This window comes from Carlito syrichta, unplaced genomic scaffold (assembly GCF_000164805.1).
Source record: "Carlito syrichta isolate Samal-C Ts95f unplaced genomic scaffold, Tarsius_syrichta-2.0.1 Scaffold309284, whole genome shotgun sequence".
Taxonomy (NCBI): Eukaryota; Metazoa; Chordata; class Mammalia; order Primates; family Tarsiidae; genus Carlito; species Carlito syrichta.
In genome coordinates, this window is record NW_007253380.1 from 219,299 (window position 1) to 242,369 (window position 23,071).

The following is a 23,071-nucleotide window of genomic DNA, read 5'->3' on the forward strand; positions in this document are numbered from 1 at the left end:
TGTGATGTCTACATTGAACTGTACCATATCTGCATGGCGATTACTCAATGTCCACATGTCACAGAAGCACATCATACCAGCCAGCCTCCTGTGAGTTGAGAGGTGGCTGGAGAGTTTGGGGTGACCAGAGGCCTGTGGGGGTCAGTGAGGGAGGTACAGGTGTGTGTGCAGGCCTGTATCCTGACCAAGGGCCTAGGGCATTGTTGTTTCCTCATTTTCCTAGAGTTAATTATTCCAGCAGTAAAGGAGAAAGTGAGACATGGGCCACCTTGCTGAACGGGGTGAACGGGCAGACAAGAAGGGGACAGAGTGACTGTTCTGGACAAAGCAAAGAACAGTAGAACTGTGGCCTGGGGACAGTGGACGTTGACTCTGTGAACTTGGACCCTACTTTGACGATACAAAGGTTGAGCTGTGTCATTTCCTCTTGTGAGGTATTAAATAGGCGAGGAGATGAGGTGGGTAGTGTCCTCCCTTCTGAGCCAACCTCGCTGGGCTTCACCTGTCATACCAGCCCTAGCCCAGGGTCAGCCCGACAGGGAGTGCCTTTCACTCCGAGAGCAACCGAAGAGCTTCTGAGGCCGCCCCTGCTCCGCCTACACACCTGTCCGCCCTGCTCCGCCCACACACCTGCCTGCCCCGCAGACGCGGCGACCTGCGCACCTGCGGGCTCCGAACCTGCCATTCACCGACTGGCCGCGCCCTCTGCTGCCCCGCCTGGCCCTGCCCGCCGCCCTGGAGGCTCCGCCGGCCGCTATCGCTAAGAGCGGCCGCAGGCCAGGCAGGTGGGAGCGGCACTCGAAGATGCGCCCTGTGGCTGGCGGTGAGTGTGACCCCGCACGGGAGGAGAAAGGGGGGACTCGGGACGGAGAGAGCCGCCCCGGACCGGACCTGGGACCTGCCACGTTAAGCCAGGGCGTGGGGCGGGTGCCAGGCCGGTCTTAGACCAGTGATCAGGAAGGGAGGAAGCGAATCCAGAAGGGGTGAAAGTGCTGGGGTTCCCCAGCAGGGTGCCCCTACCTGCCTGCTCCAGCCACCCCAGCCGGGGTGCGTGGGATGTGGGTGGGGGTCAGTGAGAGTGACATTTTACCTGGAAAGTAGGCATGCGGAGCCCAGGCAGAGCACCTCCTATCCGCCCCCAGGTTCCCGCCTTGAGGACAAGGCGCCTGCCAGGAGACCCTGGACCCTGCCTCAGGGAGGGAGAGGGAGAGGGGCTGGCCTGCTGCCGGTTGGTAACGCTGTTTTTATTTTTCCCATTTTTCAAACCAGTTGACACTAGAAGATTTGGAAAAATAGAAACAAAAGGAAAGGGAAAACCCATTATTATTTTCAGTCATTACATCTCTCAAAGACTGTATTCTTAAATGGCCTTTGTCCTCAGTCGCTTGCCTGTTGCAGGGTATTCTGGGTCCTGGTGTTCTCTGCCCAGGCTCTGTCATGCATACCCTTTCAAATCTGGATCCCTCCTGGAGCATGGAAGCATGGCCTGTGCAAATACTGGAAGTTCAAAAATGGAAGTTCTCTTTGGTAGATCCCTTCCCTGGTCTCAGCATCCCAGGTTTTCTGCAGTGAAGGTGTTAGACTAAATGATACAGTTTCCTGTGGTGTTCAGTGTGGTGACTCTCCAGAGAGAAGTTTTAAATGCTGTCTTTTCTGTGCCATTCCCAAATGTAGAAAAGTCAAATTTTTAGGTTTTTGCCTTATTGTGTAAAATATTTATATTTTCTTTAAAAGCTGTTTATTTATGAGCAACACTGCTTTTTGATAACTTGTGTAGATTATAGGAGAGTTATATGCATCACCTCCCTTAGGGTGCTGACATTTTTTATAGCTATCTGAAGAATGTTTTTCATTATTTCTATGTTGTGTAATTATAATGTTATTTTCTGGCTGCTTATGGACAATGCTGATATTATCAGACTGCTTTCCCTTACCTGCAACTTTTCACACATAGGCCTCACTATTCACTCTTGAGCTGTGTGGCACTCTCATAAGAAGTTTCATCTCTACAATAAATCAAAAAATTAGCCGGGCGTGGTAGTGCGCACCTGTAGTTCCAGCTACTTGAAAGGCTGAGGTGGAAGGATCACCAGAGCCCAGCAGGTCGAGGATACGGTGGCCGGGAGCGGCCACTGCACTCCAGTCTGGGTGACAGAGTGAAACTCCAACTCAAAAAAAAAAAGAAGTTTTGACACAATGCCAGGTTTATTCATCTGGGCATGTGTGATTGTGAGAGAAGTTGCCAGCAGGAACTCAGAGCCACTCACTTTTGATCTTGCAACCTCAGGATTTGGAGACATTTTTGGAATGGGGCTTGTCCTTGACACCTCATTCCAGCACTGGGTTTATTTCAGGTAGATGGTTGGCAGGAAGGAAATTCAGATTGAATGGATGAAGTTAAGCTGCCAGCCAGGCCTTTGCCCAAGGGGTTTGGTAGTATAGCGGGCATCCTAATTCCTCGAAATGGGCATTGGCATGTGGACCTTTGGTGTGATTACATGGCATACCAGCTGTGGTATTCAGAGTAATCCTTTCCATTCCCTCTGCCAAAAGGCCTCAGTGGACAAGACAGTGATGACAGTGGACAAGAGGCCAGCAGAGCCTGGAATCCACAAGGCAGTGAGCCCGAAGTATGAACCTTCCACATTCACCCCTCCTGGCTCTGACAGGCAAAAGGTCCAGGGTTGAGGTGATCTGAATGTGTGTTGCCAAAGCACCAGTGATGACAGTCTCCCTGTCTGCGTTGAGGCTGGAGGAAATCCCATCAACAGAAGTGTATTGTAGGCTCCAGAATGGCCCTTTTCTGGTGGCCCCTGGATAGGAGGGAAGCAGAGAGTCTTAAGCTCTCCCACCTGTAACCTGGTGTTGGATCCATTGGTTTTAGAATTGCTTTCTTTCTGGCTTTTAAGAAAATGTTCAAGGCCTGCCTGGAAGTCCTGGAGTGGACTTCAGGTTAGAACTCGCACAGATGCACACGTGTACACACAGGCACCCTAGAGGTGGATCTCTTAGGAGAAAGTCAGCTGGCTCTCTGTCTGTGCTAAGTTCTGGCCTTTGCTCCTGTGCTCATGGTGTCTGCTGGGCAGCAAGCATATCGCAGGACATTTTTGTGCACTACGATGGCTTTATTACCTTACAGGAAGAGGTTGGATCCTGGTTACAGGATTGCAGAAGGGTTCCTGGACTCTGTACTTCCTCCTCCACCTCTGAAGTGACTGGATTTCCTCTCACAGGGCAGGCTCATCCAGGTCCCAAGGAATTGTCTTACTGGAGTCCCTGGGTTCCCACCTTTCCCAAGAAGAAATCTCTTGTGTCCCAGCTCAGGTGCTGATTCTTCCCTGCTGCCCATTGTCTTGACAGACTGCCTAATGTCCTGCCCACACTGGTGTCACCTCCTGTTGCAGGTGTCCAGCCCACAGACAGGCCATTCCATGGCTTGCCTGACACTTGTTAGGGGCTGAATTAGAGCCCATGTCCATATGTTGAAGTCCTAACTCTTAGCACCTCAGAATGTATTTGGAAATAGGACCTTAAAGAGGTGATTAAGTTAAAATGAGTACATTAAGGTAACTGATGTCCTTGTAAGAATAGGCAATGATGACACAGACACACACAGAGGGTCAACCCTGTGAGGACCAAGGAAGAAGGTGCCCTCTGCAAGCCAAAGATAAACCAACCCTGATGACGCCTTGATCTCAGACTTCCAGCCTCCAGAATCTTGAGAAAACAAATTTCTAAAATAAATGTATTGAAGCCACACTGTCTGTGATACCTTGCTACCTAGGAAATGAATGTGTGCTGCATGCCTGGATTTTGCTTGTCACTCCTGGCTCCCTGGTCCCACCCTGGACCCTGCCTCAGGGTCCCATGACTTTGTGCTAGACCTGAGCAATGGCTGCTGATCTAGCTCCCTGCTCACATGTGCCCCATCTTCAGATGATGGACTGATCCCAGTGCATGCAGCTGGATCTGCCCTCTGCCTCAGAGATGTTTCTGGCTCTAGTTTTGGCTTCTCCCAGCCAACTGCATGTCGCCACAAGAAGCCAGTCTGTCCCCAGCCTGGAGGTCATCAGCTGCACCTTCACCCAAATTTAGTCTTCCTGAGAGCCCTGAATGTCCAGAAAGGGAGCTTGTTGCCTCATCAGACCACAGCCTGTACTTCTCCTTGTGAGGACACTTGGCTTTTTATTTTTTCTCCATTTTCTTCACTGTCACTTCCACCCATTGGTCCTTGTTCAACTGAGAACACAATTACCCCTTCCTTCATGTAGCTGTTTTTATACATGAGAAAGGTAGCATAATGTTTCTTTTCAGCCTTCTCCAAGCTAAGCAACAGCTCATTACTCCAGATTTCACATGTGATGTGTCGTTTGGAAGATCCTCAGAACATTCTCTGGGTAAGATAGTCCAGCTGCAGCTGAGGCGCCCAGGATACCAGGGACTGCTCTTGCCCTCGAACATATTCTGTAGCTGTCACAGCACATATCCACTCCATGTTCATCCAGCAGAATATTCTGGGACAACATGCATCCCACCCACTGTCCTAGGCATGTGGGCATGGTCCTGGGTTGGAAGCATGCTGCAGGCACAGGACCCAGACTGCAAGGAGAAGAGTACCCTTTAGGCAGAGAGACCTGCCTACAGGGGAATGAGCAGGAGAGAACAGTACCCACCGGTGACTGAGCACAGTGCCCTGCAAATCCCATGCTTGTCTTATGTTTTCTGTGGCTGGTTTTCTGTCTTGGAGATGTTCCTTCACTCTAGAAACTGTAGTAGCCACACTGCTTTGGGCTTTTTCCAAGAGGAAGTCATCCCTGCATAATATTCTAACAATCTTTGGGACCACATGATTTGGAAATTAGAAAAAAAAAATGATGTTGAAATATGCACTTAAAAAAAAAACAAGCCGGGCTCAGTGGCTCAGCCTGTAATCCCAGCACTTTGGGAGGCTGAGGTGAGTGGATTGCCTGAGCCCGCGGGTTCGAGACCCACCCGGGCAACTTGATGAGACCTCATCTCTACAATAAAATCAAAAATTAGCTGGGTGTGGTAGCGCACACCTGTAGTTCCAGCAACTTGGAAGGCTGAGGTGGAAGGATGGCCGGAGCCCAGCAGGTCGAGGCTGCGGTGGCCGGGAGCAGCCACTGCACTCCAGTCTGGGTGACAGAGTGAGACTCCAACTCAAAAAACCAAACAAACAAACAAAAAACAAGCTGGATGCAGAAGCTCATGCCTGTAATCCCAGCACTTTGGGAGGCTGAGGTGGGAGGATTGCTTGAACCCAGGAGTTTGAAACTAGCCTAGGCAACATAGTGAGACTTCTTCTCTACAAAAAAAAAAAAAGAAAAATTAGCAGGGCATGGTGGTGTGCACTGTAGTCCCTGCTACTCAGGAGGCTAAGGCAGAAGGATCACCTGAGCCCAGGAAGTTGAGGCTGTGATGAGTCATGAGCATGCCACTGCACTCCAACCTGGAAGACAGTGTGAGACTCTGACTCAAAAACAAAACAAAACAAAAAAACAAAGAGAACCAGAAGTGTCTCATTGTGTCCATGTGACTTCCTCTGCCAGTGTGCTATTTCTCTGAGCATAAGCACACACCGTACTGAGTATGGGTCCATGGGTAGTTCTGCTCCTGAGAAAGAAAAGAAAACTTTAGGTGCTGGAAGTGAAGGGGAAACTGAGATCCAGAGTCGAACACCAAGAGTTGAGGGGTGGAGACCATTACGGGGCTGGCAGAGATTTAGGTTTTATCATCCAGCAGGGACAGGGCTGAGCATGAAGCTATGGGCTGGTGTGTTAGAGGTCAGGATTGTACCTCAGCCTCCAGGGCTGCAAACTCAGAAAGAAGCTGACCCAAGGCACAGTGAGGAAGCTCATCTCTGCTGAGTAGGGAAAGGCTCTCTGTGCACTCTGACACCAGCTGGGTGTCCAGCAATTCCCTTCAACTCTGATGCTAACCCCACAGCAAGTGTCAGACCCACAGTTTTAAGAGCAAAGCTCTCCATGGGCCTGCCCTCACATCAGATGCTAGCCCCAAGTCTGACTGACCAGCTGTGTTTGGGGTTCCCCATGACTCCTTCAGGTTCAATAATTCCTTTCCCTTTCTTTCTTTTATTCTTTCCCTTCCTTCTGTCCCCGCTCTTCCTTCTCTTATTTCTTAGGACTGCACCTATTAGCACACAGTTAAATGCTATTGGACAAATTCCCCAAGGCCCATCCTTCTATGCAGGGTCATTGCCATTTCTGCACTGTAGCAGTCTGAGTAAGCAAACTGCTGACCAAGTTCTGATCTGTGTGATGTTTAGGGAGTAAAATTTAAAAAACCCCGGCAGATTGCCTGTGAAGAGACAAGGAGCTATCTCCCAGGCCTCTGGTGACCTAGGAGGAGGTCAGTGCCTCTTCCTCAGGAGTATCATGAAGGAGAGGTAAGATATTGTTGCCAATCAACCACAAAGAAATCTCTAGGGATTTTTGCCATTGGGGATATGGGTGGTCCCACAGGCTTGTCTCTAATGGTAGGACAAGTTTGGGGACCTCTCCCACCTTTACATGATCAGGCCATAATTCAGCAAGATCGTTGCATGCCCACTGGGTGCCAGGCACTGTTCTGGGCACTGGTGATATAGCACACACAAAGCAGATGGAGCCCTACCCTCTGGAGATTTCAGTCTGGTCACAGAGCGTGCTCAAAACTGACTGTCTCACAAAGGGAATGAGCTGCTTTTGTTTTTTCAGGTTCACTTGGGTGTGCTGTTTCAAAAAGTGCTTAATGAATCAGTGATGTTAGTATTTGAGAATTTGAGGAGGCTTTGAGGCAGAAACCAGTAGCAAATACAGAAACTTGCCTTTGAGCACATCCCTGGCTTGCTTGTTTTATCGGCCACTGTCTACTTTAAATGCCTAGCACAACAAGACTGATGGAATCATCACAGTCCATTACGGCAGCTCTGCACCTTCTCCTGCTCACTCTGTTCCCTCCCCTGCCCACTTTGCACCCTCCCCTGCCCACACCCTCATCCCAGGAGCCTTCCCAGGATCACGTGCCCTCAGATCTGGGTCAGGATGAAAGGCTGGGGAGGGCATCGGGAGAGCACGGGCGGCATCGCCTGGTAGCACCCAGCACCAAGCAGTTCACAGACCCAGCTTGTCATCTCTCGGTAGGTGCTTTCAGGGCTGTGCTCCTGGTCTTCGCCTCCGTGTGTGCCTGGTATTCTGGGTACTTGCTCGCAGAGCTCATTCCAGACGCACCCCTGTCGAGCGCCATCTATAACATCCGCAACATTGGGGAGAAGCCTGTCCTCAAAGGTGAGTGCTGGGCTCACTGTGCCTTCGAAGCTTGTCTACAGGGAGTGGGGAGGGGGGAACAGGCTTAGTTCTGCCCCCACCTGACCACGTTGTGTTGAGTCTGTGGTTTGGAGGGAGATGACATCGGTGTCTGCGTGCCAGGCCAGGTGAAAAGACCGAGAGTTGCTTAGAACAGGCAAGGATGGATCTGGCAGCAAAGGAGGAACTGTGCAGGAGAAGAACAGCCCCGGAGGAGGCATCCTGGGATCTTAATGACTTAGCTGTGTGGTGACTGGCATGTTAAGGACTTCCTAAAAAAAACAGATAGGGCAATGAAGGGTGACCTTTCACTTCTTTGCTTGAAATATTGAGTGTTCATATTTAATATAGCCTTATGGATAGATTGGGCCAGGGTTTGGTCTACAGACTAGAAGAGGGCCCTGTCTTCCCTGCATGAAACAGCTTCATGCCCAAAATGTCTGCCAAACATTTAAGTCACTCAATTAGTATTTGTTGATTGTGAATGACTTGATTAGCTGTTGAAGGGGTTTCGCCATGTAGTGACTTTGTTTTAAGGAAGAAGAGTAAGCCTTAGTCCATGTAGTTTGTTCTTAGAAAGAACCAACCACATGGTTCCTGCTCACTCTTCATTCATTGTGGAGTCCTCAACCATCTGTTCTAGAACTTGACCAGGTATTAACATTGAGCTCATTGACCTCTGGTTTCTAGAATCGAGCTTTTTGTCAAACAGGAGGCATTTGTTGCCATGCCTCTGGCACCCTCAGTCTACTTCACTCCCTGGAGATTGTTACTCCTTGGTCCGATGTAGGAGCTCTGTCAATGATGTTGGGGGAACCCCTGGCCTGAAAAATGTATGTTTTCAATAGCAGCCACTTGGGAGAAAGCTCAGGTGTTCCAAGTACTGTTCTGAGTACTTTGCCTGTGTTAACCACAGTAGCCCAGCACGTCAGTCAGGACGTCAAGGAAATTGAGGCACAGAGCACTTAACCAGCTTGGCCAGGTCCCTGAGAGTGAGACCACATTAGTTCAGGAGCCTACCTGTGACACCATGGCTGCTGTGTCCTGCCTCTCATGGGCTTCAGCCTTTTATCTAGCCATGTGTGTCCTGCTCATTCCACTTCTTTATTGCTTGTTTTTGAAGCACAGCTGTGGAGGACATTTGATTCTCATCTTAGACTCCATGACATTGTCTTGATTTGTCTGCGCTCTCCTGTGTGTTCACACTGCCCGAGGTTGCCTCCTGTTGTTTCTATGCAGGTTGAATCTGAGTTTACCAGTGCATCCTGCTGAATCACACTCATTGTCTAGACATGGCCCCCTCTCTTCCTCGTGCAGATCCTGTACAGTTGGTAGCCTCTCTTGATGTGTCTTCAGTCCTCTTATTTGCTGAGAGGATTGCGTCTCCACTCTGGTCATCTGCTTTGTGAGAGGTTTCGTGCTCACCTGGAAAGGCACAGAGTTCTGTTTGCTCTCCTGCCCCAGAGAGGCCAGCATCTGGTGCCTTCTCATCCTCCAGGGCTAAGCCAATGGGACCTGCCTCCTCAGAGCACTTTTGTGGCTCTTTCCTCCCACCTCCCTGTCTCCTCCCACATCCTAGTCTCTGGTACCAACTGCTGAGTTAACAGGATGTGTTATCATCGCCCCATGCGAGGCCTCCCCAATTTTATCTACTTCAATTTTATATACTTCTGCCCTTTTAATCCCATTGCCCACTCTGATATCCTCCCACCCTCTGGATGTTTAGTGATAGCTTTCTGTTTGAAGCTCTAACTGCAAAACGGGGTCTTGTGTTTTGCAGGTGTGTGCTTAGGTGTGTTGTGGGCCCCATTTTATTTTTTTTAATTTTATTTTAAAGATGATGGGGTACAGTTCAGGCTTAGGAACATATGTAGTCATTGTACGGGCCATTGGGCCTCCCTTTGGTCCCTACTTCACTTGGTTTGAGAGCTGGTACCCTTATTGATGAAGTGTGCTCCTCCTCCTCCCCAAGCAGTTTCCAGCTACTGCCAATCCCTTTCTTATAGTATTATGTCCAGTGTTCAGGGTCCACTTATGAATGAAAATATGTGGTACTCAGATCTTTGTTTCTGTAATAGTTCACTGAGTATTATAGACTCTAAATCCATCCAAGTCACTGCGAAGTCCATAATTTTGTTTTTCTTTATGGCTGCATAATATTCCATCATGTATATATATCCAAAACAATCCTTAGCAAAAGAAACAAAGCGGGAAATATCATACTCCCAGACTTTAAACTCTACTATAAGGCTACAGTAATCAAAACAGCCTGGTATTGGTATAAGAACTGATGTATAGACCAATGGAAAGGATAGAGATTCTGGAAGCAAAACCTTAATCAACTCATCTTTGACAAAGCCTCCACCAACAACCACTGGAAAGAGGAGAACCTACTCAGTAAACGGTGTTGGGAAAACTGGCTGACCACATGCAGAAGATTGAAACAGGACCCCGGCCTGCCACCGTACACAAAAATAAACTCTAAATGGATCAAAGACCTAAATGTAAAACCTCAAACTATAAGAATCCTAGAAGAAAACTAGGAAACTTTCTTAGGCACATTGGAGTAGGCAACTGATTCTTGATCAGTTCTCCACAAGCAAATGCCATAAAAGATAAGATAGACAAGTGGGACCTCATCAAACTGAAAGGCTTCTGCAGAGCAAAAGAAACCATTGAGAGAGTGGGGAGACAGCCCACCAAATGGGAAAAAATACTTGCCAACTATATATCTGACATAGCCCTAACATCCAGGATCCACAAGGAACACAAACATGCTGAAAGGAAACAAACAAGCAACCCTATTTTTTAAAAGTGGGCAAAAGATATGAATAGAAACTTCTCAGAAGACATGTGACCATTCTATTTATTTATTTATTTTTGAGTTGGAGTCTCACTCTGTCACCCAGACTGGAGTGCAGTGGCTTGCTTCTGGCCACCACAGCCTCGACCTGCTGGGATCGGCGATCCTTCCGCCTCAGCCTCCCAGACCTTTCTATTTCTTATTTGTCACTCAGCACCGGGCCCTGAGGACCTATCTTGCTGCCTTTCTGCAGAGGTCTCTCCTCTATGGCTGCTGAGGCAGACTTCCTCCTCCTCATTTCCCTCTCTGTGCCCTCGTGCAAGGACACTGGATTGCCTTCAGCTCACTCCTGCTGTTGCAGGGCATCCTATACAATTTCCTGATGGATTCATCTACCCAGGAGTGGAACTATCAGTCCATAGGGTGTCAGTTTTAATCTGACCTCGTCAAGCCTGCCTTTCCAAAACAGCCTTCATCCTGTTCTGGGGGACTCCACATCCCCATACCCACACGCACACCTCAGGACCAAACTTCCTGGCTGCCAGGCTGAGGCTACAAGGAGCAGCTCACCATGTAACATGCATTTCTCAGGTTCCTAATGGGTTTGGGATTGCCAAGCCGAGCCCCAGGCTGCTGTTTCTTTCTGTCAGGCAGAAAAGGAACCAAAAACAGCTTAGAGGAAGAACTCAAGTTTCCTAGAACCTCCTCTGTGTATGCCTGACCCCGAGCACCAATGCAGTTGGCTGAATGCCCATGCAGAATGATGCTGAGCTCTCCCATGTTGGCCAACGGGTAGGGGCTACTCAGAGGCAGGCTGTGACTGTCACCTGATGAGGCCTTTGCCCCACCTCCACCTTCTGCAAATCGCATTTCCTCTTTTTCTAGTTGATTTGCAGGGAGTTTCTTATCCATTTTGAGCTATTAATGACTACTTAGTACATAACATGTATCATAGGTTGTACTGATCTTTTTAGACTTTATTTACTTTCTGTGTCTTCTATTTGCATGTGAGCTATTCTATTCACTATAGAATCTAGGACAATAGATTCTGATGTTTAATAAATATTTGTGAATGAGGAAAGGAGTGGATCTTGTTTGGAAGCCACGTATGTTCCCCGCCCTCACTCCCCTACAGCTCCTAGCCCCATACTACAAGCTGCGGGAGAGCTAATAGGAAGAGAACCCTGTTGAACTTGTCTCCCATATACTTTAAATCTAAGGTCATTCCATCATTTTCTTAGAAAGTCTTATAAAACAGAACTAAACTAAATGCATAAGTTATGTTTATCACCTGCTTTGACTCTCAGCGGAGATGAAATGAATTGACTGTTGTGAAGGTAGTACAGCAGTTCAAGTCAGGACACCAACGTTTAGTCCTAATTCTGCCACTAACTGGCTGTTAACATCCTGGAGTTGTTCCTCCTCAGCAAAGGAAGGAGCACTGTAGGTCAGGGGTCCCCAACCCTCAGGAACTAGACCACCCAACAGGAGGTGAATGACAGGTGAGTGAAGCTTCATCTGTATTTACAGCCACTCCCTAGCACACACATTACCACCTGAGCTCCACCTCCTATCAGATCAGCGCAGCATTAGATTCTCTAAAGAGCATGAACCCTATAGTGAATTGCACATGTGAGGGATCAAAGTTGTGCGCTCCTTATGAAAAAAGCCTCAAATGCCTAACTCTCCCCACCCACCCGCCACCTCCTCCTCCTCTGTGGAAGAATTGTCTTCCATGAAACCAGTTCCTGATGCCAAAAAGCTTGGGGACTGCTGCTGTAGGTGATACCTGTATCTGAGGCTCTTTCCAATTCTGAAATGAATTCTCCTGTGATGCTTTATTCTCCGAAATCCAGCTCTACCTGGTAAAGTCAGTATTACGGCTGAAATCTGTAACATGGCATTCATTGCCATGCCCCCCACTCCAGGCATATAAGAAACAATGCTCTTCTCACTAAGGCCCGTGGAGTCAAAGGCTACACACATCATGTCCTAAATGACCACCTGTCCCCTCTGCCTGGGGAGAGTTCAGTGCCTTTTGGCACTGGTGTCCCTTAGATAAATGCACAATCTGCCACACCACTTTCGCTATGCTCAGATGCACATGGTTGTCATTGATTAACAGAGAAATGAACCCACATTGATGCCTTTTAGTCTTTTATTTTTGTGGTCTGGACTTTAATCTCATATAGAATAATGAGGTGATTTGAAATGGCCAAAATGCTGTCAGTGTGCAAATGGATAGCCACCCTTTCTGTTTTACCTGGTCTATATTGACAAGGTTGCATTTTGTGGCTCAATATCTCTGGTGACTTTGAGTGGATCCCTAAACCCTCTGGAATCATCTTCCTCATTTAGAGGGGAAAAAAATGAGATCATAGTTCCCAAATCAGAACGTGTTTTTAAAAGACATGTTCCTGGACCTCACTCTGGAAAATTCAGAACTCTGCGAGCCCAGGGTGGAGGCCAAGAACCTGTATTTATTTTGTGTTATAATTTGTTTGTGTTTACTTTCATTTGTTTTAAACTTCATGCAGAGCCAAATTTGAACGTCCTAAAACTAAACTGTCTAAACTGTCTCTAAGGTTGCTTTTAAATCTAAGGTTCTTTGTGATTTATATCTGAATGTTGTAAACCCTCCTCTCTACCCTGCCCAGGCTTAGTCTCCTGTAGCTACAACATATCTGGTAAATGCCAGCAGGAAAGAGTCCAAACTCAAGGCTCCATGAATTCAACAATTAGGTTCTTGTTAGGGGCACTATTTTCAAAGCTAGATGAAGTAGCCGTTGTAACATAAGCCAAGAGTTATCCGTAAGGACGAGGAATAAGGTTGACTTGTTTCCTGCAAGAGAATAATTCCTAAAACTGAAATTCACAGCAGGAGGCAGATTGCATCCTGAGGAGCAATGTCATTGCTGGGGATTTTAGTCTTACTTGAACAAACAAATCTGTTTCTCAGGAGACATAGAAACAGCACACAGTACTGAATAGGACGTCCTCCATCCTTCCTGCCTGGGGACATTGATGCTGCAATGCTCCGTATATTGCTTTGGGAAGGAATTTTAGGAGGAGCACCAAAGACCTAGTTGTGATTCTTCTGGCAGGGTCTGGAAAGAGATGACTTCTCAGAAGGTGTGTCTCACCCATGACTCCCACCTTCCCCCCAGAGAGGAACACAATCTTCTTTCTTCATTCACACGATAACATTTTGTGCTTCTAGGAAATGGATGGAAGACTCAGAAAGCCTACTTTTTTTAAAAAAAAGCCATCTAGGTATCCCACCTATTCTCAGGCCCTGGGAGAAAACAGATACCCATCTCTGCATCGCCCTTAGTCACTAGAGCCACAAACACCCTGGAGAATCTGAGAAAAATCAATTGCTTCCCTCTGGAAAATGCACCTGCACATGTCCACACAAAACAGCACTCACACTTTGTTCATTGCCAGGGCTGCTGGCTTGGAAGCCGGACAGGAAGCCTCACTCCCAGCCAGGCACGGGGCCTGCTCCTGTTCCCAACCCAACCCAGCTTCCAGGGAAGCTGCTGCTATGTGACTGCCAGCTCCAGTGACCTGTCCATCCCGCTGCTGACCCTGGTGGAGGAGGCCGTGTGGACAGTGACCCTACAGGACCCCCATGATGGTCACACTGGAAACTCCAGCTCTAGGCCCTTGGGTGAATATCCCAGGTCCAAGGGTGTGGTGTTGGGCAGGCCTGTGCTAGCCCGCTGGACGGTCACCCTGTTCTAGTCCCTAAGACCCAGCCCTAAGCTGTGCCTTTGTTTTGACAGGTAGGAGGAAGAACAGAACAGGTCAGGTTAGGGCCCAGCCCAGGGGGGATCTCCTACCTCACCCCTTTGTCCCCTGACATACTTTCTGTAGTGAGAGCCAAGCACTTTCCACCTCACTCTCCCTTTCCCTCCATCCATTTTCCGTTTGGAGGCTGCTGCTGTCATCTTGAGAACCCACCATGAACGGAGACAGCAGCTGAATGACCTTTGAGATTATCATGAGGGTTCCCAGTGCCTGTTGATGACAGAGCCACCAGAAACCAGGAAGCCAGCAACCAGAATACAGGGAGAAACAGGGGGAGGTCCGGGCATGATGTTGGCCTGTCAGCCTCCTGGAAGGGCTTTCATTTTTAAAGTTTTGATATATCTGAAGTAAACTTAACCTGGAAACAATTCACTGCTATTTTTAGAATGAAAGATCTATTTTTTCAGTCGAAACTGTTATTTGATATGTTTGTGGGCACAGCCCTTAACTAAGTCATAAAAAACTGATTGTTTTGTAAACGTTTGCAGCATTTTTTTTAAAAAGAAGTGCTGTTTTGCCTTCTCACCCTCTCTTCTCTAATTTAACTTCTATCTTAACCTTGACTTCTTTCTGCTTTCTGTATTGCTTTGGGGAATTACTGACCAAAACATGGAGTTTGCACAGGAGGCAAAACCACCACAAGGTTGATGGATAATAGGAGGACCAGATATCTCTAACAGTTTAGTCATAAAGCGGCACAGCCTCTCTCATCTCTTGGGAATCTTTCTCTTTGTCTCTTTTGCAGTAGGTATTTTCAGACCCCATTTGCCTGTTTATAGTTTTTCAACTGCCTTTAAAATAAAGTAAAGTACCATTTGGGGCTTTTCTTGCTACCTCCAGTCCTAACCTGCTGCTATGCAGTTATTCTAACTACCACATCCTCTGGGTCATAGAAGTGGCCTTATCTTTTAAAAATCTTTAGGGCCATGGAGCATGGTCCCAATCCACCTCTTTGAGTCATCACAGGGTACCTGTCAGCATACACAACGTGTTCATACAGGGCGTGAGTCCTCTTCATCCTCTAGTTGTGAGGATTCTGTGTCCAGTATTCTTGCTGCAGCATCGTGGTGATGGCAAGAGTACCCGGAATTATCTGCATCCCAGAGCAGAGGCTGGCTTATTGAATCACGGTCCAGTCATAGTGAAAACAGTACATTCTGCAGGAAAGCAAACAGGTCTATGTGCTCAAGGGAAAAAGTCACCTATGTTAACGAAAAATATCGGCTCTAGGTAGGTTGTGACCATGTGTCCTCGTGTTAGAGAGTGTTCCTTCTAAATTGAGTGTTCATACATAGGCTGTTCACAACAATGGGAATCAGCATGAACCTACTTTTAAGCAGTTAGCCACATTTTAAAATGCTATGCTCAATGTATTTTCAAGTGATTACCTGAGTAATGGGTATACTTATTAAATTGAAAAAAATAACTAAATAGACTATAGAATGCCCACAAATCTGGAAACACTAGAAATATAATATATTCATAGCACTTTTTCATAGTAGCAAATGGACACTTGCTTTAAACTTAGGCATCTGGAAGTTGACAAAAAACATGTTAAGTAAATTATTTGAAAATTTAGGTAACATAACATAGAGCTTGAATATGTTTAACCTATATTTTTCAGCTTTGCTGATGCCTTTTGCATGCATGGAAAAGTCTGGGAGGAAATAGACTAACAAGTAAAATAGTGATGGTTTCTGAGAGTGAAAATATGTAGTGTTTTTTTTAAATTCTTTTCACTCATCTATTACTTTTAACTTTTTCTCTGAAGAAATTAAATGAGATAAAATTGCATGGTCCTTTCTTGTTTTTTTTTTTTTAAAAAAACAAAACACTAGGATCAATAGAAAGAAAAGTTAGTAGAAATTGACCCGAGCTACAGTAGTTCTTGTTCGGAAGGCGTGATTTACGGTCCCTTGACTGATCTTGCGGGGGAGCCAGGGTTCGGTTGCTCTGCCGACATAGGGTCCAGACTTTCATTCATTCATTCAACACTGACAGAACAGCTACATATGCCACACATTGTGTTAGTGCCAGGGATACACTGAAAACTAAACAGACAGAATCCCTGCCCTCGTGGAGAATTTTTAAAAAGGAAAAAGAAGCTGTACTATTAGAGGGTGATCAATGCTCAGAAAAGTAAAGTAGAACAGGGCGGAGACTGGGTAGTGTTAACAGCTGGAGTGTTGAAGAGGAGAGGGACAGGTGAGGAGGGGGAAGGTCTGAAGGAAGTGAGCAAGCCATATGGGGTTGGTGGTGAGTGCTCCCCAAGGAGCTGTGCTTTCTCCTCCTGGGGACAGAGGACTGTAGTTAACCAAGAAGATCATGTCCTGCTCAGCCACTGCAGCACACTCAGCCATCACAGCACTTCTCTGTACCCTGGCTTCTTCCAGCAGGTTCCTGTTCCTGTGCTGTTTTCCCTGGTCCTGGTCACATTTATGTTTAATTAATTATTGTTTAATTCACAAATAAAGATGGAATATACATATGGTGTACAACTGGATGTTGTGATACATGCATGCATTGTGGAATGACTGAGTCAAGTCAACTGGTGTACACCTCACTTCACATGCTTAGCATTGTTATATGGTGAGAGCACTTAACACCTACTCTCAGCAATTTTCATGTGTGTGATATGGTAGTCCCTCCTGATCCATAGTTGTGCTCTCCATGATTTCAATAATCTTGGTCAACCATAGTCCAAAACTACTAAATGGAAAATTCCAGAAATAAACAAATTGTAAGTTTTAAATTGCATGCAGCTTTGAGTGGCATGACAAAATCTCACGCTGTCCTGTCCCATTGAGGACGTAACTCCTCCTTTGTCCAACATCTCCTCGCTGTACATACATCCCACCCATTAGTCCCTTAGGAATCATCTTGGTTATCAGATCAACTGTCATGGTGTCACAGTGCTGTGTTCAAGTCATGCATATTTTAGTGTATAATGACTCCAAAGTGCAAGCACAGTGATGCTGGCAATTCAGATATGCCAAAAAGAAGCTGTAAGTTGCTTCCTTTAAGTGAAAAGGTGAAAACTCTCAACTTGATAAGGAAAGAAAGAAAATAATATACTGAGGTTGCTAGAAGCTGCAGTGCATACAATAAGATTTCCTGAGAGAGACTAACTTGTGCATTCATGTAACTTTTATTACAGTATATTGATAGTTATTTTATTATTGTTAATATTTTACTGTGCCTAATGTATAAATTAAAGTTAATCATAGATAAAATTGCATGTATGTATAGAATAGACATAGTACAGGTAAAGCATCCCAGATCTGAAAACTCAAAATTCAGAATGCTCTAAAATCTGAAACATTTTGAGCACAGACATGACACTCAAAGGAAATAGACATTGGAGTAGTCTAGATTTTGGATTTTCAGATCTGGTATGCTCAACCAGTAATATAATGAAAATATGTCAAAATAAAAAACACATCTGGGCCCAAGCATTTCAGATAAGGGATACTCAACCTGTATATATAGGATTATACTGTTCATGGTTTCTTGTATCCACTGAGGCTCTTGGAATGTATCCCCTGTGGGTAAGGGGGGGACTACGGTATATGGTTTTTGACTACAGTCCCATGACATACAATAGATCTCTTGAATTTATTCCTTCTATTCAACTGCAACTTTGACCATCATCTTCTCAGCCCTCAGACCCCTAGCCTCTGGCAACCACCATCCTCCTCTCTGCTTCTATGAGTTTGGTTTGTTTAGATTCCACATGTGAGATCATGCAGTATTTGTCTTTCTGTGCTTGGCTTATTTCACTTAGCATAATGTCCTCCAGGTTCATCCATGTTGTCACAAATGACAGAATTTGCTTTTTAAAAAAAGGCTCAATAGTATTCTACTGTGTACTTGTATACTACATTTTCTGCATTCATCTATTGATGCACACTTAGATCGATCCCAAATCTTGACTATTGTGAATAGTGTCACAGTGAATGTGGGAGTGTAAATATCTCTTTGGCATATTGATTTCAGATCCTTTGGATATATACCCAAAAATGGGATTGCTGGACCACATAACCTAGTTTTTTATGAAACTACATACTTTTTTCCATAATGGCTGTATTAATCTACATTCCCACCAATAGTGTAAAAAAGTTATCTTTTCTCCACATCTTCACCAACACTTGTTATTGTTCATCTTTTTTATAATAGGCATCCTAACAGGTATGAGGTGATATCTCATTGTGGTGTTAGTTTGCATTGTTTGGATGATTAGTGATATTGAACATGTTTTCATGTACCTTTTAGCCATTTGTGTGTCTTCTTTAGAAAAATGTCTATTCAGATCCTTTCCCCATTTTTAATCAGGTTTTCTATTTGTTTTCTTGTTATCTAATTGTTTCAGTTCCTTATATATTTTTTATATTAACCCCTTATCAGATATGTGGCTTACAAATATCTTCTCCCATAATGTAAGTTATTTCTTCACTCTGTGGATTATATTTCCTTTGCTGTGTAGAAGCTTTTTAACTTGATATAATCCTATTGTCTATTTTTACTTGAGTTTCCTGTGCTTTTGGAGTCATATCCCAAAAATTATTGCCCAGACCAATGTCATGGAGCTTTTCCCCTGTATTTTATCTAGTACTGTTATAGTGTCAAGTCTTATGTTTAGATCTTTATTATGAACTGATTTTTTTTAATGTGGTGTGAGATGAGGATCTTGTTTCATTCTTCTGCATGTGGATACCTAGTTTTATTAACACCATTTATTGAATAAACTGTCCTTTCCCCATCCATTAGCTTTGGTTGGTGTTATGATGTTAACTGTGGAATTTTCATATAGTCCTTACTGTGTTGAGGAACATTCCTTCTATAACATAATCTGTTGAGAGTTTTTTGTGATAGGACGTTGAATTTTGTCAAATACATTTTCTGCATGTAATCTGGTATATCACATTTATTAATTTGCATATGTTGAAACATTCTTTCATCCCAGGGATAAATCCCAATTGATCATGGTGAATTATCCCTTTAATGTATTGTTAGATTTGATTTGCTAATATTTTGTTGAGGATTTTGCATCTACATTCATCAGTATATTAGGCTGTAATTTTCTTTTCTTATAGTGTCCTTGTCTGGCTTTGATACCAGGATAATGCTGGCCTTGTAAAATGAGTTTGGAAGTGTTTCCTCCTCTTCAATTTTTTGGAAAAGTTTGGGATGGATTGGTATTAGTCTTCTTTAACTGGCTGAAAGAATTCAGCCATGAATCCATCTGACCCTGAACTTTCCTTTGATGGGAGATTTTTAAAATTATTATTACTAATTCAATCTCCTTACCTTTATTAGTTTATCCAGATATTCTATTTTCTCATGGTTTAGTCTTTGTAGGTTGTATCTTTCTAGACATTTATCTATTTCTTCTAGGTTACCAGTTTTGTGGTATATACTTGTTCATAGTAGTCTCATGATCTTTTGTATTTTTGTGGTATCAATCAGTTGTAATGTCTCCTCTTTCCTTACTGACTTTATTTATTTGAGTCTTACCTCTTTTTTTCTTAACCTAGCTAAAGGTTTGTCACTTTTGCCTATTTTTTTTTAAAGAAAACTTTGTTGTTTTTCTAATCTCAGCTTCATCTATTTCTATTCTGATCTTTGTGACTTTCTTCCTTCTGTTAGCTTTGGGCTTAATTTGTTGTTCTTTTTCTAGTTCCTTAAAGTGTAACTTTAGGTTTTTTTATTTGAGGCCTTTATTTATGTAGGTATTTATTACTATAAACATCTCTCAGAATTGATTTTGCTGAATGCCATAAGTTTTGGTATGTTGTGTTCTCATTTTCATTTGTCTGAACATTTTTTTTTTTGAGTCAGAATCTCACTTTGTCCCCCAGGCTGGAGTGCAGTGGCACACTCACAGCCACCCCCCAATGTTGACCTGTTGGGCTCTGGTGATCCTTCAGCCTCAGCCTTCCAAGTAACCAGAACGACAGGCGCACGCTACTACACCTGGCTAATTTTTGATTTATTGTAGAGAGGAGGTCTTGCCCCCAGCTTGTTCTTGAACCTGTGGGCTCAGGCAATCCTCTCACCTCAGCCTCCCAAAGTGCTGGGATTACAGGCTTAAGCCACCACACCCGGTCTGAAGATTTTTTTTTAAATTTTCCTTTTAATTTATTTGACCCACTGTTGTTCAGGAGCATATTATTTAATTTCTACATATTTATAAATTTGCTGCATTTGCTACTATTATTGATTTATAGTTTTATATTATTGTGGTAGAAAAAAATATTTGACATGATTTCAGTCCTCTCAAATTTGTCTTGATTTTGTGGCTTAACATATGATCTGTCCTGGTAAGTGTTCTATGTATGCTTTAGAAGAATGTATATTCTGTTGCTGCTGCATAGAATGTTCTATATATGTCTATTAGGTCTATTTGGTCTAAAGTGTAGTTCAAGTATGCCATGGTCTGAGTGGTGGTGTCCCACCAAAATTTGTATGTTGAAATTTCATCACAAATGTGATAGTGTTAAGAGAAAGAGCCTTTTGGGAAGTGATTAAGTCATGAGGGCTTATGAACAGGATTAGAGAGCCCTTATGAGTGGGCTTTGCTTCTTTACACTATGTGAGGACACAGCAACAAGACATCTGTGAGAAACACTGAATCTGCTGGTGCCTTGACCTTGGATCTCTCAGCCTCTAGAACTGTAAGAAATAAATATTTGTTGTTTACAAATACCTAGTCTGAGGTATTTTTTTATGCAGCCTGAACAGATGAAGACAAATCCAATGTTTCTTTTTTTATTTTCTGCCTGATCGATCTGTCCATTGTTGAAAGTGGAGTGTTGAAATCCCCTAATATTATTGTATTACAGTATATATCTTCCTTTAGATATCTTAATATTTCTTTTATATATGTAGATCTCCAATGTTGCATGCATATATATTGACAATTGTTATATCTTCTTGATGAATTGACCCCTTTGTTATTATATAATGACTTTCTTAGTATTGTTTTGATAGTTTGAGTTAACATTTGTTTTAACTGATAAAAAATAAAGCCACCCCTGTTCTCTTTTGGTTTTTATTTATATGGAATATTTTTTCCATCCCTTCACTTTTGATCTTGATGAATTGGCTCCTTTGTCATTATATAATGACCTTTTTTGTCTTTTTATATAGTTTGACTTAATGTCTATTTTTACTGAAATAAATATAGCTACCCCTGTTCTTTTTGTATGGAATATTTTTTCTCATTCCTTCACTTTCAATCTGTGTGCTTTATTAAAGGTGAAATGAGTCTCTCATAGGCAGCATATAGTTGGGTCTTTTAAAAAAAAATCCATTCAGCCATTCTATGTATTCTGATTGAGAAATTTAATTCATTTACATTTAAAGTAATTATTAATAGGAAATGATATAATACTACTATTTTGTTCATTGTTTTTTGTTGTTGTTGTTTTGCAGATCCTTTGTTCCTTTCTTCCTGTTTTTGTCTTTCTTTCTGATTAGATGATTTTCTGTAGTGGTATACTTTGACTTCTTACTCATGACATCTTATGTATACTTTAACACCTTACTGACAAGACTTTTTAGTTTAAGTGTACTAAGTTAAAGCACAGTAATCTATAAAATAGAGAGCCAAGTTCCCAGTCAAAGTTGAAGGTAAAACAATGCTTCTGAATTTCTTTCTGGGGTTTGAGATTTAAATTTGAACTTAGTACAGCCCTGTGGGTTCAGTGGGTTATGATAGATCTGAGTAGGGAGATACATGTGGTGGTGATGCTGTGGGAGATACATGGGGTGAGCTGAGGGGATGGAAGCCCCAGAGCTGTCCAGGACCAACTGGGATCTTCATATCCCAGCTTAGGTTCCCCAATCCTCTCAAACTGCTGACCACTGTGAAATAAGGGTGTTGGGAGAGACATCTTTAGGGCCTGACAGTGCTGACATCATAGTAACCCAGAAAAACTCAGTTCCTCACATTCAAATGAAAGGAGAGTGGGTCAGTCATGGTGAGTGTAATGGTCAGGTGTGTATGATGTATGGTATATGGTATGGTGTATGTATGTGTGCATGTGTTGTGTGGATGTGAACATAGTGTAGTGTGTGTCATGTGTGTGGTGAGTATGTGGTGTGCATGTGCTTACATGTATAAAGTGTGGTATGTGGTGCAGTATGTGGTATATTGTGTGGTATGTATATATGGTGTGTGAATGTGTGTGTGCTGTATGTATGTGTGCTGTATGTGGTGTATGGTGTATGTATGTGTGTGGTATTTAGGGTATATTATATGTGTGTATGTAAGGTGTTTAAAGTTGTTAGATGCTCCACAGATAGTGTTTTTGTCATCAGCACTCTTAGACCCCTGTAATCTTTCTTCTATTGTATTGCAAATACACATTGCCCACCAAGGATGTCACTTGTGATGAACAACCACAGCAGTGATTCCCAACCCTTCTGAAATTGTTGTGCTTGTCTATGGCCAGACCACCCTGAATGCACCTGATCTCTTCTGAAATTGTTGTGCCTACTCAATATCCCTACCCATCTTTGTCAGTTTGCAATAAAAGCAGATTAAATTAACTTTGTGTGTTTAGGGGAATTCCCAATGACCCTCATGAAGTGTGGAGACATTCCCCCCTTAGGTTTTCCCCTCTGCAACTAGGATTTGCTGGAAGAGAATGGCGGGCACTCAGCAGTCATACAGCAGGGGCTTCTGGTCCATCACTATGGAATGCTAACCAATCTATCTGCTGTTGTTCATTTCAGCCCCAGCTCCCAAAAGGCAAAAATGTGACCACTGGACCCCTTGCCCCCCTAATACCTATGCCTACCGGTTACTCAGTGGGGGTGGCAGAAACAAGTACGCCAAAATCTGCTTTGAGGATGAGCTGTAAGTACCAGTGTTTAGAAAGAAAACATGTCTGTCTACTGCTTCTTCCCTGTTCTCTGAGTTTGACCAAGTGGCAGGTCTGCCCACAAGACAGAACCACGTGTCCTTGGTCTCAGGCAAAAGACTGAGAGCATCTGAGGGGAAACAGGAAAGCCACACTGTGTTCACTGGGGCAGGACATTGATTCTGATGATTGTACGTGCCCTGTGGTAAGCTGTTTCATAGTTTCATTTAACAGCAGTTGAAACAAAGCTTAGTTCTATATTT

General features: G+C 44.1%; 1 protein-coding gene across 2 annotated transcripts in view; it reads left to right on the top strand.

Annotated features, from left to right (window-relative positions):
• Positions 1-746: 746 nt before the first annotated feature.
• The window catches only part of FAM3B (family with sequence similarity 3 member B), a 36,822-nt gene continuing 14,497 nt past the window's right edge, over positions 747-23,071 (top strand). The window contains exons 1-3 of one of the 2 annotated variants that reach the window (XM_021717096.1): positions 805-823; positions 7,164-7,307; positions 22,681-22,804. In XM_021717096.1, the coding sequence (XP_021572771.1) occupies positions 805-823; positions 7,164-7,307; positions 22,681-22,804 (287 nt within the window). Of the gene's footprint in view, positions 824-7,163; positions 7,308-22,680; positions 22,805-23,071 lie in introns of both variants that reach the window. The other variant, XM_008067085.2, reaches the window with a different exon arrangement.